The following is a 15,520-nucleotide window of genomic DNA, read 5'->3' as shown; positions in this document are numbered from 1 at the left end:
TTCATCCCCGTCCCCGGAGCAGAATGTTGGTTATGGACACAATTAGTCGGGAAATTACGAGAAAAAGGAGTGGAATTGGAAGGAGATGGAAGGGTTGTGGGCGAAGGGGTTATGAGGGTTAGTTTTTTCGAGGGGGAAAAAGGGGAGGTGAAGTGGACGGATAAAATGGGGTTGATTGAGGCTGTTAGGAATGGGAGGGGAGGGGCTTTTTGGTGAGGGGGGGATTGTGGGAAGTTGGTGGTGCTTTTCTAGCAGTGCTTGGTTGGATTGTTTAATATTCATGTTTTGATGGCTTCGTAGGCCACCATCCTCCCCACCGCCTCCCCTACGGGCCATGGCATGATCGCAATGGCACCCCGCAGTATAAGAACTCTTGTGTCTCATCACCTAGCATATTACATGTCCCACAACAAAACATTTCCCCGTACCAACGAATGACTCCTCAAAAAAAGTCCCTCCCCATCCCCTCAAATCAGTCCACCCCTCCCCTCAGATTCCCCATCTTGACCCTCCTCCCTACGAACAACGACCATCCTCCCAAACTCCAACTTCATCAACAATCGATCCACGCCCCCACCACCCTTCCACCCCTCAAACCCTCCCTCCTCCTGCTCCATCCCTCCTCCACCCATCCCTCCAATCCTAGAATTCGCATACCGTAAACTACCAATCCTCTCCCGATCCAATTCCCTCAATCGCCCCACTACACCCTTCAATCCCGCATCGACTTTTTTTCGGGCTCGATCTAATTCCAACTTCGCTTGCCTCTCCTCCTCGTCTCCTACAGTAGTAGTAGTAAAAGAAGCGGTATCAGAATTGGCGTTTTGTTGCAGATCGAACAATCGTATAAACAACGCAATCAGAACATCCACGTTTCCTAAAAGAGATCGCAGTTCAGAGGTATATGGGATATCGGTCAGGAGTAATGCATAAGTGAGACTCGCGAGGAAGGAACGATGTCCCTGGGAGAGAGTTTCGGGGTCGTGTTGCATGGGATTCTTCTCTTGCTGCTTCTCGGATGATGATTCTTGTTGCTGTGAATCGACGCCATCATCATCAGGAAAAGGAGCGGCTTGCAGGACCCAGTGTTGAAAATGGTTGCAGGAACCTTTGATGATTTCGCCTTCGAAGAAAGCGGCGGTTTCGGAGAGGAGGAAGATTGCCGCGCTGCATGTTGCCCAGACTTTTCGGAGAGCGGGGGCCGTTGCTGCTGCGTGGGGGGTGTTGGTTTGTGATTGAGGGCGAGATTGTCGGGAGGAAGAGTTTGGAGGGGTTCGTCGAGCTGAGGTTCGACGCCAGAGATCGGAGAGTTTGTGATGGGATCTTCGGATGGCGAGGAGGTAGGCGTTGATGGTTGAGTAGGTGTTGATGTCATGCTTGGAGAGGAAGAGGTCCAGAGGGGGTACGACGGTCAAACTAAGCTCTGTTGGGGTCGGGAAGAGGAGGTCGTTGAAGGCGACCGGGGATAAAGCGGGCAAAGACGCCATCCCACCGTCCGCAGTCGATGGTCGTGTGACTTCCATCCTCGCCGACGCCAAGCTGATGTGTCGCTGGGCAAAGTCCATCATGTCGTCGTCGATATCTTCCGCTTCGACAGCCATTGCCTTCCATACTCTCAGCAGCGCCTGACTGAGCTCTGCATCTTTGATTGAGAGGCCTTGCATGGCTCGCACGGGATCTTGCTGCAGCAGTCGACCCATGTTTTGCTGACGTGTATTGAGACGATTTTCCGTCTCGGAGATAAGTGCATTGGCAAATTCGCCGCGGTTTAGTAGGAAGAACATTCTCAAACAGGAGAGCACCTGTACCGTCATCTCCATGGGTAGGAGATGCTGGAGGACATTCCTGGAGAGGGATTGTCGAATGATGGAGACCGTTCTAGACAATTGAGACGCTGTGATGGGCATGGCGAGTTGCGATAGCACATGTAGATGCTCGGATACGACATCGGTGTCCTTGGAGACGGTGTCCAACAGCAAGGATGACGCACGAGCAGCATCGCGATGATTCCGCACTTGATGGAGCGATTTGCCAATGAACAACATTGAGCTCGCCGTCCTCCGATTGACAAAAGCAGGCAGGAGGTCCTTTCTCTGGATGAACATTTTGCTCTCAGATGATGTTGTATCTGGGTGGACAAAAAAGTCTTGTGCGCCATAGGTTGGTAGATTGCCGTACACAATCCATCCTGACAGCTGCCGAAGCCAAGCAGTTTCGGCGACTGTAGTGAGCTGTGTTGCAGCATCCKCGACCTCGGGGAATCCGGTCTGCATCTCACCGCGCAGCCTATCAATCAACAGAGCGGTGGTGCAAGCAGTGCCTCGATTGTCAGAGCTGTCATGACCGGATTCCTTGGGCTGCTGCTGCATATAACAGGCCATTTGCCAATACCAGGCCATCAATCTATGCCAATCTTCGAACTCGCCCACAATGGAAGCCAGGGGGACAATGTTGTACGCACCCACCATGGTGGCATCTCGGACCAGGATCTTACTTTCAACATCGAGGATCCTTTGTTGAAAGCGAGCAAGATGAGTGTGTTGAATGGAAGTTGCGACCGCGCGGCATGCAATTGAAGGATGACTTGCAGATATTGCTTCCAGATGGCGTTTCAGACGGCGGTGGACTTCTGATAGCTTCCCAATGGACTGCAACAGCGCTCTTTCGGAGGGGGAGAGGAGGGGGAAATCATGATCGCCCAGGTCGACGAACAGAGGTGAGGGATGGCCGGAGAGGGCCAGAAGAACTTCATGGAGCATGTTGAAGGACTCGAGTTGATTATTGCAGTTGAAAGTCTGGTGTGTGTTTGTGTTGTGGAAGAGGGTGAAATGGCAACTTTGACGCGCTTTTTTTTTCTTAACGACCTGGACGCGCCGATTGGACAGGAAGGTGAGCAGTGAAATTACCTCATACGGTGGCAGTAGGCGTAAGACTCCTTCATCTCGACATTGCAGATGTCCATGTGTTTGTGTTGATGGAGATGGTGGGGGATTCACAAGTTGATGTGCATAAATGTATACTTGTGCATCTCATAATTCTGAGCAACCATCTCAGTGCTCATACGATGGGAGGTAGACAGAGCAGTGAGACAGCCTCAGGCGGAATTCGGACTACCCCTCCCTCTAGCGCTCCGCCACCGCCACCATCCGCGAGCCAATGGAGCCAATGCACGGCTGCTTTTCCGATGGATCTGGCCGTGGGGGAGAGATCGTAGGTAGGTAGGGAGGGCAGGTATAGTGGTAGCTGCTTCGTACATCATGGCAGCTCCTTCACGTTGATCGACCGAGCTCGTTCCTGACCCCATCTATCTATCCATCCATTCTACCTACCTGCAATCACTCTGCCATCTCCATCTTCATCACATCACATCACTCACAACACTCACATCCACCACCATCATCATCTGCTTGTGAGATATCATCTTCAAACAGCCCTGCCACAACCATGCAGAACATTGTAAGCACCTACCGACAAGGTATCCTTGTCTTGTCTGGCCTTGCCATGACAGCCCGGAAGCCGAACACTAACCCTCCTCGCACTCCAGCGCGCGAAGATCAAGCGCAAGTTCTCCATGAACGACAAGAATGGTGCGCATCATTCCCTACCTATGATCCCTCACCGCCTGCCCCCCAAACCCTGACATATTTCCCCAGCCAACCTCGACGATGAATTCGACCCCGAAGACATTGACGAGGAAACGACGGGCCACCTGCACCGCGAAATCACAAAGGCCGAGGCGGAGAATGAACCCCACGGCAAGCCGGGCTCCTTCCTCAACAAGCTCATCATGCATGGGAATGCGAAGACGGAGAAGGAGATGTCGGGGGAAGGATCGCATCTCGCCAAGGAGAATGAGAAGCCGTGATAAGCGTGAGGGATGAGGGAGGATGAGGGAGGGAAGAATGGATGGATGGATGGGATAGAATGACATGGGGAGAGTAAGGTAGACGGAACAGGATTCATCAATACAGGGAGGGACATTGGACTCAGGAATGAGATATGATGAGACGATCAGATTGTGATTGATGGGAGCTTTGCAGGTGGACAACAGCACTACAGCACAGCACAGCACAGCACAGCACAGCACAGATCAGAACAGTACAGAAATACACACGTGGTGCATCTTGAATGTTCATGCCCAATATCTCCGTCCCCTTGGATATCATATCTCCCTTTCACTCCACCTTGGATACCTTCTGTCTCACTCCACCTTGGACACGCCTTGATCCGTCTTGTACGTCTCGCTAATGATCCCTCGGCCCGCCTCGGCATCCACCACCGAGTTCCCTCGACTGGCGGCGGCGACGATGTTGTTGGGGTTCTCGGCCTTGAGTCGCGCGAAATTCTTCTCGGCATCCCACACCCACGGACTATCCGAGGAGAAGAGCAGGTCAATCTCCTCGAGGGTGCGTTGATTGGTCTCGGGATACAAGGCCCACACCATGGGCACCGTGAGGAAGCCGCAGGCCCCGAAAATGTAGAAAGTCTTCTCGCCAATGGCCGAGAACATGACGGGACAGAGTAAAGTCAACCATCCGTTTCCAATCGACCAACCCACCACTCCCCATGCATTTCCTTTGGCGCGCACTTCGAGCGGGAAGATTTCAGCGGGGTACTATAATGAAAGTGTCAGTCCATCAATCCATTCCCATCTTGAAGAAGTAAGGTAAGAAACCACCCACCAACCAWGGAACAGTCAACCACGTCGCCCCAAAAATCGACGTGAAGATAAACACAAACGACGCAGCCGCAATCCCATACGAAGTCGCCGCCGCCCCCTCCAACCCCGCCTCACGAGCATTCTGTCCACCCCGAGACATTCCCCCCGCGAGAAACATGGCGATTCCCATACCCACACTTCCCCAATACAACGTCCAACGCCTTCCAATGCGATCCAGCGTGAAGACGCAGATGAGGGTGGAGAACATGTAGAAGATATTGTTGAGTCCTGAAATCCATTGGGATTTTTCCGTGGAGAAACCTGCTATGCGGAAGATTGTGGGGGCGTAGACTGTTACTCCTGCTATTCCTACCCCTATACATGAGAAGAAGAAGGAGAGATTAGTGGATATGCGATGATGATGATGATGATGGGGAAGATGAACAAGACAAGACAGGAAAACTCACACTCCTGCATAATCTGCAACCAAATCACCAACTGCACCCTCCTCCCCGTATGTAATTTCCCAGATCCAATCCCAAACAACATGGAATAATAACTATTCCGATTGGCCGTCGCGCGTTCATGGGCRACGATATCTTTAATATCCTGTAATTCGCGATCCGCTTTGATTTTCCCTTCAGCGTCTTCGCCGCGGAGTCGTCCGAGGATATATCGCGCTTCTTCTTCTCGGCCTACTTTGGCGAGGTAGCGGGGACTTTCGGGGAAGAACCAGACGATGGATAGGAGGATTAGGAGGGGGATGATTTGGAATGCTATCGGGAATCCTGGGGGTCATTCACATGTTAGCAAAATTTTCATATTGTCCTCCCCCCCTTTTTTTTTTTGGACTTCTTTCCATCCATCCATCTTCCTTCCAAGAACTGATGAAAAGGACAATACTCACTCCATCGAAACGCACTCTGCCCCCCATCAATCCCACTAAGTCCATATTCCAGCCAATACGCCACCACAACACCAAAAATATTCAACGTAAACTCAATAGCAACAAACTGTCCCCGACTAGTATGTTCCGCCGTCTCCGTAGCCCAAACAGGAACAATGGCATTCAAAACCCCAGTCCCAATTCCATTAACCGCCCTAGCACCAATCATCCAATTAGCCCCTTGAGCAGAAGTCTGCAACGCAGCCCCCAAAATCGCCCACGCGGCTCCGAAAGCTATCGTTTTGATTCGCCCGATTCGATCACCTGTCCAGCCACCTAGAAGACAACCTGCTAGGGTTCCGAGGTAGTAGACTGATACTATGCCGCCTTGGAGGAGGGAGTGCGTTATTATTGGGGTGTGGGTTAGGGGGTCTGTGTAGCCTATGCCCATGAGGGAGATGTAGTCGGGTGCGTTGTTTACGCCGCCCATCATTCCTTGGTCGTAGCCGAAGAAGAAGATTGAGAGGGCTGCTATGGAGTTTACTGAGTTTCATTCTTGTGTTAGCTTTGTTTGGATTTTGTTGTTGTTGTATGGTATGTTGCATTGGTTTGGAGAGGGATTGGAGGGCAAAACGTACTGGCGAGCAGCAGACGCGATTTCTCCAATTTGGCCGCGACGCGGAATCCCGACATTTGATCCATCTTTTCTTCTCCTTTCCGTTTGGACCTCCCAGAGGAAAGATGGTAGATAGGTCAGGTAGCTTTTCTTCCAGAGGTGACTTGCTTGTTGGGTTTCCTAGGCAATGAGTGAGAACGAACCACCACCACGCAAGTCTTGCTACTTTCCACCTTCCACTTCCAACAGCTTCAGGCTTGGTTGAAAGGAAAAGCCGAGGAGGGAGGGAGGGAGGGAGGGAGGTGAGATTCTTACGCGCAAGACGAGAGGAAGAAAGATGAAGAGAGAAGTGGAAAGGTAAGGTATACCACACCGACCCGCCCACACCGGGCCCTCCACATTATATCATCATTATATTCTAGCAGATAGGCAGTCTGGAGAGACGAACGGCAAAATAACGGGCCTGACATTACATTTTTTTTTTCTCGCTTGCTTGCTTTCCATGAAACGCACAGATACATTTCGTGCATCATGCATCGTAGATATTCTACCGATCCGCCTACGCCTACTGATGAGGATACGGGTAGGTAAGGTATAGGTATCCACCGCACCGCACCGCACTATTGGTTGGGGTTTATCCCGAAGAGGAAAGCCGGAACTAGCTTTGTGGGGTTTCATTGCGGAGAGAGAGACGGGAAGGAAAAGCTTCGGGTTTTGAAGGCTTCTGATGGATAAACTCATTCCCGGCTAAATTCCAGTTCAGACTTTCTGAGGGTGGTGGTGGGAGCGGTGTGGTATTTTCTTGGGAAGAACGAGGAAAGCAGCTTTTGAGATGGCTAGTAGGATCTTACCATCACGAGATATGAAAAAAATAAGATGTTTCTTGGCTTTCCTTCTTGTTCTTGTTGCTTGGCTTGCTTCTCTTATCTTGTCCTGTCTGTCATCAGTAACTCCTCTCCCTTTTTATTCCTTCCTTCTCACACGAATAACGATTCCCAACTCCACAGACAGCGCTTTTTACTTTCCCACACCTTTACCGCCAGCAGCAGCAACCTCCTCATCCAGCGGCAAAATCGCAGGAACGGGTCCCAAAGGCGTAATCCCAAAAGGATTAATCTGCTTGTGACTCTGCGTGTAATGGCCTTTGATGTGTGTGAAATCGGTCGTGCTGCCGAATGCTGGGTTGTTCCAGTACAGGTGGCGGACCCATCTGTTGAGGGAGTACATCGCGGGTTAGTTTGGGGTATTTCAATGGGTAGGAAGGAAAGATCTCCCCAGTGTTTGGATGTTGATTGGTGATGATGATGATGATGGGGGCTTGCTTACTTGTGAAGAGCAGGATATCCACTCCTGATATCCCGAAGGTTGGTCTTGAAGTGCTGGACATAGACGGCGTCGAATCGAATGATGGTCTGAAAAGAAGCGTTAGAGTCCCGGAATTTCTTCTCCTCCATCTCATACAGTAGTAGTTCGTGGGATTGGAGGGAAAGACTCACCGTGAACAAGCGAACATCAACCTCAGTAACTCTCTCCCCAAAATAATACGGCCCCGAAGACTTCTCCAAATGCGCCTCTGCCCGATCCAAAGCTTTGAAAAGCGTAGTAACAGCCTTCTCATAAGCTTCCTGCGTAGTAGCAAAACCACTCTTATAAACCCCATTATTAATATCATTATACGTCCACTCATTAGTCTCCTCGATCTCCTTTTGCAAATCCTCGGGCAAAAGATCCAGATCCTTGGATTTACCCTCTAGTAATAAATGGTCGAATTCATGATAGAGCATGCGAATGATTTCGCTGCTTTCATTGCTGACGATTTTCTTTGCCTTTTTGTCGTAGAGCGTGGGCACGGTGAAGCGACTGGCGTAGTTGGGGTCGCTTTCAAAGTATACGTCTTGGATGTGCGTGAAGCCTTCGTGGAGGGGGTCCGGGATGGTGTTTTCTCCTGGGAGATCTTTTTCTGAGGGGGTTGCGAATCGCCATCCTATACAATATTCTGATTAGACACAAGACTGTTTTTTTTGTATGTACTGCTGATTTTGACTGGGCATACATACCTTTCTCTGCCATGTGCCAGTGGACACTCGTAAAGGTGATGAAATCTTCTAGACCTTTCAATTTGCGGACAATGAGAGTTCGGTGGGCCCACGGACAGGCGTAGGAGACATCTATGAAAACTTAGTATTGAGGGGAACACAAATACATACACTACTACTCACAGAGATGATAGCGGTCCTTTTCAGCAGGGAACTCAGCTCCCGCTTCCTTGGAGATGAAGTTGCGGAATTGAGAAGTTTGTCTCTTGAATTCCCCAGACTTGTCTTTGGGGTCCACCTATCTATATTGTCAGTCCTGGTCATCAAAGACTCGTCTGTCAACTGACCCAGTTGAGGATACTCTTCTTTTCATCTGACTGGAAGATTCAATCTGTCAGCGACATGCATCCTGTGCAGCATTGATATTCGCTCACTGATGACGACATCTTGGCGAATGAGGCTCGGAAAATCGTGGGCGTGAATTGTCTGTTCAGCTGTGGAGTGCGTGTCAAAGATCTGATCATTGACTGTAGTGAGATATGAGAATTCAAGAATGAAACTTCAATGATGGAATTTCAATGCCTTTTGATCAGTTGAGCTGTCTATATGTAGTGCTACAATAAGCAACGTTGATCGGGATGATCAAAGCTGATTCATGATGCTTAGTCGTCCACAAATCCAAGCAAATTATCCGCTTTTACACTATTGACCACTAAATCAGTTAGAAACCACAACAACACTCACTGCCGGGTCTGCGTTCTCTGTAAATAGTGTTGTGGCAATTGCATAGGAGGCACATCAAGATCCTGCGCCAAAGAGGACTGCACCAGAGGACTTGGAGCAGGCATCTTAGGCTTGTCCATTTCGCTGTACAGATTTCGTAATGCCTCCTCATTCCGACAAAAGGCTTTGAATCCTTTGGTGATGGTCTCGACGGTTTCTGTACACTCTGCGGTTTTTGTCGATCCTGACAGGCGGCTAGATGCAGCGAGACGATTGGGGAGGAGGAGAAAGTCCCCGTTCTCGTCGGCGAGTACTTGTGCAAGCATCAGACCTGACTTGTGTACAAATTGGGTGTGTGCATAAGTTGGTTGTCCCCAAGAATAGCGGACGTGGAGTTTGGAGGTGAAGGTTGTTGCCGCTTCGAGATCCAGAACAAAGTCGCGCTTCTTGAGGATACCTTTATGATACCATTGACGATCCTCCACCGTCCGTGGGACTTGAGTGTGAGGCTCCATCAGAGGGGTAGCTAGGATCTTATCCGGTGGCCTCACAGCGAGATGAATTGGAAGAGGCTGATCAAAGGGATGGTGCTCTCTAAACCTGGAGGCCTCTTGCAGTGGTAGCTGGACCAGACGTAATCCATAGCCATCCACCACTCCAGACCAACGAGAAATGGCGTCGCGAATCAGCTTTGTAGAAGCGCCCAGCCATTCAAGTTGGATGTGGTAACAATTCTCAGGGTTGTGGATACGATCTGTGTTGAGGTCAACTTTTCACGCCGCTCAATATTCAAGTCCACAACTACATACCATAGTGCAAGTCAATGACCTGCAGGTGATCAGACTTCTTCTGCGGATCGACATTGTACTGCATGACTTGGCTGAGCAGTATTTCTTTGGGATCCACAGGCCCGGTCACTGGAGTGCCCCTACTGGAGGTGGATCCCGCCGAGTCGCCACTGATTGCACTCATTGCGCTGATCCCACTCACGGGTCGACTTTGGGGAGAGCTGATGGTCTCTGACATGGGCATCGCCGGGACAGATCGCCAGGCCACCTTACTGAAAACACTCTGGGTATCGGGATATTCCGTCGTGCGGTGAGCGCCGCTGATTTGATAGAAATAGTGGCCGTCCCTAAACTTGTGCTTTTGCCGAACATGATTGAAGATGCCCCGGTTCATGAGCTCGTTGCCGACTGCAACGGCATCCTCCCGTAACTCCAGATCTTTGAAAACTCCCAGCAACCAAGTGGTCATCTCATCTCCCCGAAAACACTTGAAATGTGTCAAAGTCAGCCATCTACGATCTCTCATCTCAACGCCGTAGGGTGGCGATTCTTGCATCTGCCTGGCCAGCTTAGCCACATCAAAATTACTGCTATGGTGCTTCTCAGACTCGGCGAAGAGAGGCGTTGTTATTTCCCCTTCTTCCAGCTGGGTGGAAAGTATCGGTCCATGTGCATTGACCACAACACTCGGGTCTCGTGTTTGGTACTCAATCGCCAATGGATTGGGGTCTCTTTGGGTAGTTGTAACCAACTTGGTCTTTGTGAGGGAAATTTGGTGTTGCTGGTCCGCTGCAGAAAAGTATCGCTGACGTTGCCAGGTCTGTGTGAGACGCTGGATACCCTCAATACGTCTCTCCTCATCAGAGAGGCCTCCCAGCCGACTTTGAGTGGTGGTGTCTGATCTGGTCACATCGACTGGAATCAAGACTAGCCGTACTTGGAAAGTAGCTCTAAAGTCGGGCAATCCTGCAAGTCCGAGAATGTGCTCATCGAGTGCGGTCCAGTCAGCAATGGGAGGCTCTGAATGATATGTGACTTCCGATTTCAACGTAATACCAGTGAGCATTCGCATCTTGGGCTCGTATGACGTAGTGTAATGTTTGGCTCCGTTCTGCTCGCTTCCAATACCAGCGTTGGGCTCGTACTGTACAATCTGCACTTCAAAGTCGGAGAACCGCTGGAGCTCGTGATACCTCCGACCAAGGGCCATGAGAATGGGACGATCATTGCTTTGGAATGTTGCATCACTTCCACTATTCTTGATGGCGACTATTTGAAAGCCTCTGATCAAACGTATGTCAATGAGTCTTTCAATCAAGTTCTTCGCCGTTTCATCCCGCAGCCCCGAGGAGTTGGAGATGACATGCCGGCGAACCTTGGTACGGTAATGAGTACTCAGCTCAGCCGCGGATGGCCTATACTCTGCTGTCAGAGGTAAGGCGGCAGGCGAACACATCGAAGCCCACTTGAAGGATCCCGAGCTAATCGCACGCGGGAAGACATGCTGCCACTTTCGATACTGACTTGCCACTCGCATGTTGTCCTTGCGCGGATTACATGGGTTTAGAAGCATCACCCACGGTGACATCATGTCGAGGCTTTCATTCACAGATCCTCGCTTCTGCCGATAGTGCATTTCGCTCCTGGCTTTGGGGGTTGTTGAGACGGACGTGTCATGCTCCAACGCACCGCCGACCATGGTACCAGCAATCTCTTGCTCCACAATGCTCGCCAAATCATCATGTGAATGAGGCGGTTGTATGTCAATAGGTTTGGACAGATTTGACAAAGGCTGCTCAAACTCGCTTGTTCTGTGTGATACCAGACTTGCTTGAGAGGGCTTTCGTGCTAGGGATGCTCTAATTGCCTTTGCAACGCTGGATGTATCGTTGAGGGTGTTTAGAGGGGCATGGCTCACTTCTTTCTCGTCTTGTGCATGCATAGAAGAGACTGCAGTACTCGCTACACCTCTGCTGAGTGCCAGACCTTTGGGCCCAACGCTAATCTTGCGGCCAGACATCATCAATGGATGAGGTGGGAGCGGTTGCCTCTTTGCTCGGTTCAGGGGTTCTTTCGACGCGGATGGAGAAGGGCTGATCTTGGAAGTATCTGCCGGTACGAAGTCTGGCATTAGAGCAGGCCTCCTCGTGGCACGTTGATCCGGTGCCACGCCTCTCATAGTCTCCGCCGAGCCGACCGGATCTTCTTGCACGGGGAAAATGGTACGTAATGCGTCCTTGGTGGAGGGTCCTTGAATGTGGAATGTCTGCGCGTCCTGCAGATCCATCTTGCTCACGTCAAAGGGGGTGTGGCCGGAATCTTTCAGTAGAGGTATTGCGATATCGTCAACCGGCTCTCCGGTACGTGGTAGAGTCCAGGTGGATGTGCACGTATCGTACTGTCCCTTCCAAAATGAGATGTCCACCCAGTGTGGTAGCGCATACTCCGTGGTGCCATTGTGGTCATATTTGAATAATGGTACTGGGTGCAATGGCTTCGGCGAAAGAGCAACAATATCCACTCCAATGCTGTTACCCACGAGGAGATCTGTCGTCTGCTTCAACACGGTATGATCTGCATCAAACAGCCCGGTCCCAGCTGTGACTGCGATGATGGAAGYGCCCGTACTCATCAGATGAGTGTCGGATTGATCATCCGAAAAGTCCAGTGCAGTCAGATGGATGGCTTCCAACATGTTACTCTCGGCGGCGAGCGAGACTGATCTCGATAGTGTGCGATCGTTGAAAGCCTGTTTAAGCTTGCGCAGTATCTGTGACCACGACGAGCTCATCGTCTCGGATACAAGAACATGGAAGAAGTCCTCCCCATGGTCGACAACATGCGAACCATTCTTGACATTCGCATCGACCATTCGAGAACGTCCGAAGAGAATCACCGACACCTGGTGCTTTACTTTGAGCGCGTTCCATCGCCCGAATAGCTCGGGAAGAAATCCATTCACCAATCGTTCGTACATCAGTTCCCCATGACTCCAATTCGAGAGCATCTCTTGGGAGATTTCGACGAGAATCGTATATCGTGCACTACCACTTCTGAAGATTGGTTTCGTGTACGGATGGGTGCTGTAGCCTGACTCCACCTCCTCACCAGAGATGTAAATGTGCTTCACCTCGGCCGTGGGAGTTCCAAGGTAGTTGAGTACTTGTCCGCGGTAGAGGACGGTATTTTGAAGACGCCCCATCAACTGCCACATGTCAGCTCGGGATAGATACTGGTCGCGAAAGACCATTTCGGCGTGGGTTGCAGTAGCTGCATCGACATCTTCAATGAGCTGGACACGGCCGGGAATGCGGTTCTCAAAGCCAAATCGTTGAGCAAGTGAAATGTGCACCGAGATTTCATGTGAGTTGGTGGCTAGCCCGGCTGGACAGATGCATAATGTCTTGGCTCCTGCTGCTGACAACCACGCAACTTCTCCCATATGCATCACTCTCTGGCCCGCCAGAATATCAACCTGCGAGACGCGGTCATCGTGTAGCACGACCGTGCAAGCCTTCTCCTCGGGATCGTAGGCGGCCATGGTGAGGAAGTTGTGCCGGCTTTCCGCACCGATGCTTCGACACGTCTATGCTGTCATGTGTGGGAGAATATCTCCTTTGCTGGCCAGCAGTTCGCAAACACTCCGGTATGTGAGCGACTCTGCATATTCACTTGAACATGAGACTGCCCTGCTGGCATCAAAAGACTTTTGTTGATATTTCATCGGGCTTTGATGGTGTTACCTTGGCTGGGAAGACGCGGACGTGACGTTGGCGCGCAAACTCCATTACGCACGGGCCACCTTGCAAGCCATAATTCTGGAATACTGTCCACACGCCCTTTGGACTCGGCATTAATACCGAGTATATATCTCGTATCAGACGGTCCGCTGACCTCTCACCGCATAGTTGAGTACATTTCTTTGCTTCTTTGGAATCACATGTCCTAAACTGCATTCAACGCTCTCGTCAAAAAGATGGGCAATACTGAACTTCCCAGCAAAGACTCGGCGGATCTATACCTCGTCGAGGCCACCGATGAAGAGACACTTGCACAATCGCACGCCAACAGCGACGAGTGGAAGGGTGCTCTGAATCTCGAACAGTACCTTCGACGCGAAGAACACATTGCAAATCAAGAGCTCACCAAGAATGGCGGAATGACTACTTGGATGCTCGTCCACCAGCCAGATCCGAGTGGCCCTCGCCGAGTGTTGTGCGGCTGCGAGACGATCAAAAAACAGGCACTGGCTGCCAAAGATGGCAAGCTTGAGGATGTTTCATGCCACGCGGTCTGTTCAGTCTTCTGTCCGGCCGAATTTCGAGGCAAAGGATATGCAGGGAGGATGATGACTGAACTGGGAAAGCGACTGAATAAGTGGCAAGTGGACGACAAGAAGCCTGCTCTGTTTAGCGTGCTCTACTCAGACATTGGGAAGAAGTTCTATGCGGCCCGAGATTGGCACGTCTTTCCTTCCAGCGAGATATCACTCCCAGCGAGCCCCTCTGCTGAACAGCTACCTGCCGGCGTCAAGCTGCTGAAAAAGGAGGATCTCACAGAGTTCTGTGCGTTGGATGAAAAGGTTCTGCGGAAGAGGCTATCGAAGTCTACGGGGGGATATACGGTGGCCTTGATACCAGATAACCGCACACTTGCATGGCATCATTCTCGTGAGGAATTTGTCGCACAGGAGCTTTACGGCAAGGATCCGAGTATCAAAGGGGCCGTCATCGGTGAGCCTGGTCAACGTATATGGATGTATTGGACAAGAGTATGGGGCAATCCCACAGAGAAATCGCCCAACACACTTCATATCCTTCGGCTAGCTTTCGAGGACGATACGTGGTCGGATTATGCTGCAGCGACGTTAGATGGTGCTGTAGGTCTGAAGGGATCTCCACCAGTTCACGGCATAGCAGCGCTGTTTGCTGTCGCTCAGGCTGAAGCGTCTGCGTGGGACATGAAAGAGATTTTGCTTTGGAACCCTTCATCCGCAGCACTAGCAGCAGCACAGCAGATTCATCCTCAAGCAAGCGTTGTGCATCGCGAGGAAGAGAGTATAACGAGTCTGCGGTGGTATGGAAGCGGATCTTGGGAAGATGTCAGATGGGAAGCGAATGAAAAGTACGCATGGTGCTAAATAGGGTGATCTACAAGGTTGCGCTCGTACACGATGACATTTTAGACTTTCCTCACCGACCCATTGATAGAACAAGGTTACATATACCAAGTCTTATACATGCAAGCAAGAAGACGAGCATTGAGATGGCACCACATGGTTTCAAAAGTTGACCAGGATGGCGGTTCAACAGCAGCTCGCAGACCTTGATTTTGTGCCTCTGCTCTGTTTCAAACACAGCATGCTATCGAGATCTTGCTTCGACCGGTCACACACTAGGCTGGCATTCATATGAATCACACCTAACTTACAGCATGAGCAGTCGGGCCTCGAGCTGCATGTGATTGTGTGCCCGCCTCTCCTCTTTCTGCCCCACCCCACTTCCTTCCAGTGCACGCAATCAAGGTTCATCAACAACGTTCAACTTTCGCGCTCCGCCGAGCTGCGCCACATCACATCGATCAGCTTCGCTCAAGAGTGTTTGCATGCCTGGTCGAGCTGAATAATACCTGTCCGGTCACATACGAATGCAAAGCATAGGGAGACGTCGTATTGTGCATATTATTACGGGCCATTGCCACCCAATTAACTGGCAGTGATTGAATGCTGCGTGGCTGAGCCCTTTAGCCCAACCTAAAACAGTGGGCGGCACTACGGCACTGCGCGCTGTGCTTGCCTACCTAACTTCTGCC

At 50.9% G+C, this 15,520-nt stretch overlaps 6 protein-coding genes; 2 read left to right on the top strand and 4 right to left on the bottom strand.

Moving 5' to 3' along the window:
- Positions 1-467: 467 nt before the first annotated feature.
- Positions 468-2,759, bottom strand: RCC_06141 (related to gamma-tubulin complex component GCP4; the record flags this gene model as incomplete). The annotated part of the gene is made up of 1 exon (XM_023771404.1): positions 468-2,759. The coding sequence occupies one exon, from the start codon at positions 2,757-2,759 to the stop codon at positions 468-470; it is 2,292 nt and encodes a 763-aa protein (XP_023627172.1).
- Positions 2,760-3,444: 685 nt separating this feature from the next.
- On the top strand, positions 3,445-3,865 carry RCC_06140 (uncharacterized protein; the record flags this gene model as incomplete). XM_023771403.1 has 3 exons in its annotated part: positions 3,445-3,456; positions 3,545-3,587; positions 3,654-3,865. The coding sequence occupies 3 exons, from the start codon at positions 3,445-3,447 to the stop codon at positions 3,863-3,865; spliced, it is 267 nt and encodes an 88-aa protein (XP_023627171.1).
- Positions 3,866-4,201: 336 nt separating this feature from the next.
- Positions 4,202-6,248, bottom strand: RCC_06139 (related to sugar transport protein STP1; the record flags this gene model as incomplete). XM_023771402.1 has 5 exons in its annotated part: positions 4,202-4,615; positions 4,683-5,035; positions 5,128-5,448; positions 5,568-6,089; positions 6,185-6,248. The coding sequence occupies 5 exons, from the start codon at positions 6,246-6,248 to the stop codon at positions 4,202-4,204; spliced, it is 1,674 nt and encodes a 557-aa protein (XP_023627170.1).
- Positions 6,249-7,179: 931 nt separating this feature from the next.
- Positions 7,180-8,644, bottom strand: RCC_06138 (related to ECM4 protein (involved in cell wall biogenesis and architecture); the record flags this gene model as incomplete). XM_023771401.1 has 7 exons in its annotated part: positions 7,180-7,372; positions 7,489-7,574; positions 7,659-8,146; positions 8,220-8,330; positions 8,382-8,496; positions 8,546-8,575; positions 8,633-8,644. The coding sequence occupies 7 exons, from the start codon at positions 8,642-8,644 to the stop codon at positions 7,180-7,182; spliced, it is 1,035 nt and encodes a 344-aa protein (XP_023627169.1).
- Positions 8,645-8,938: 294 nt separating this feature from the next.
- RCC_06137 (uncharacterized protein) lies at positions 8,939-13,250 on the bottom strand (the record flags this gene model as incomplete). XM_023771400.1 has 2 exons in its annotated part: positions 8,939-9,675; positions 9,731-13,250. The coding sequence occupies 2 exons, from the start codon at positions 13,248-13,250 to the stop codon at positions 8,939-8,941; spliced, it is 4,257 nt and encodes a 1,418-aa protein (XP_023627168.1).
- Positions 13,251-13,685: 435 nt separating this feature from the next.
- On the top strand, positions 13,686-14,849 carry RCC_06136 (uncharacterized protein; the record flags this gene model as incomplete). Its single annotated transcript, XM_023771399.1, has 1 exon — positions 13,686-14,849. The coding sequence occupies one exon, from the start codon at positions 13,686-13,688 to the stop codon at positions 14,847-14,849; it is 1,164 nt and encodes a 387-aa protein (XP_023627167.1).
- Positions 14,850-15,520: the final 671 nt, after the last annotated feature.

This window comes from Ramularia collo-cygni, assembly GCF_900074925.1.
Source record: "Ramularia collo-cygni strain URUG2 genome assembly, contig: RCC_scaffold09, whole genome shotgun sequence".
NCBI lineage: Eukaryota > Fungi > Ascomycota > Dothideomycetes > Mycosphaerellales > Mycosphaerellaceae > Ramularia > Ramularia collo-cygni.
Note: the sequence above shows the minus strand (reverse complement) of the source record. Positions and strands in the feature narration are given on the sequence as shown.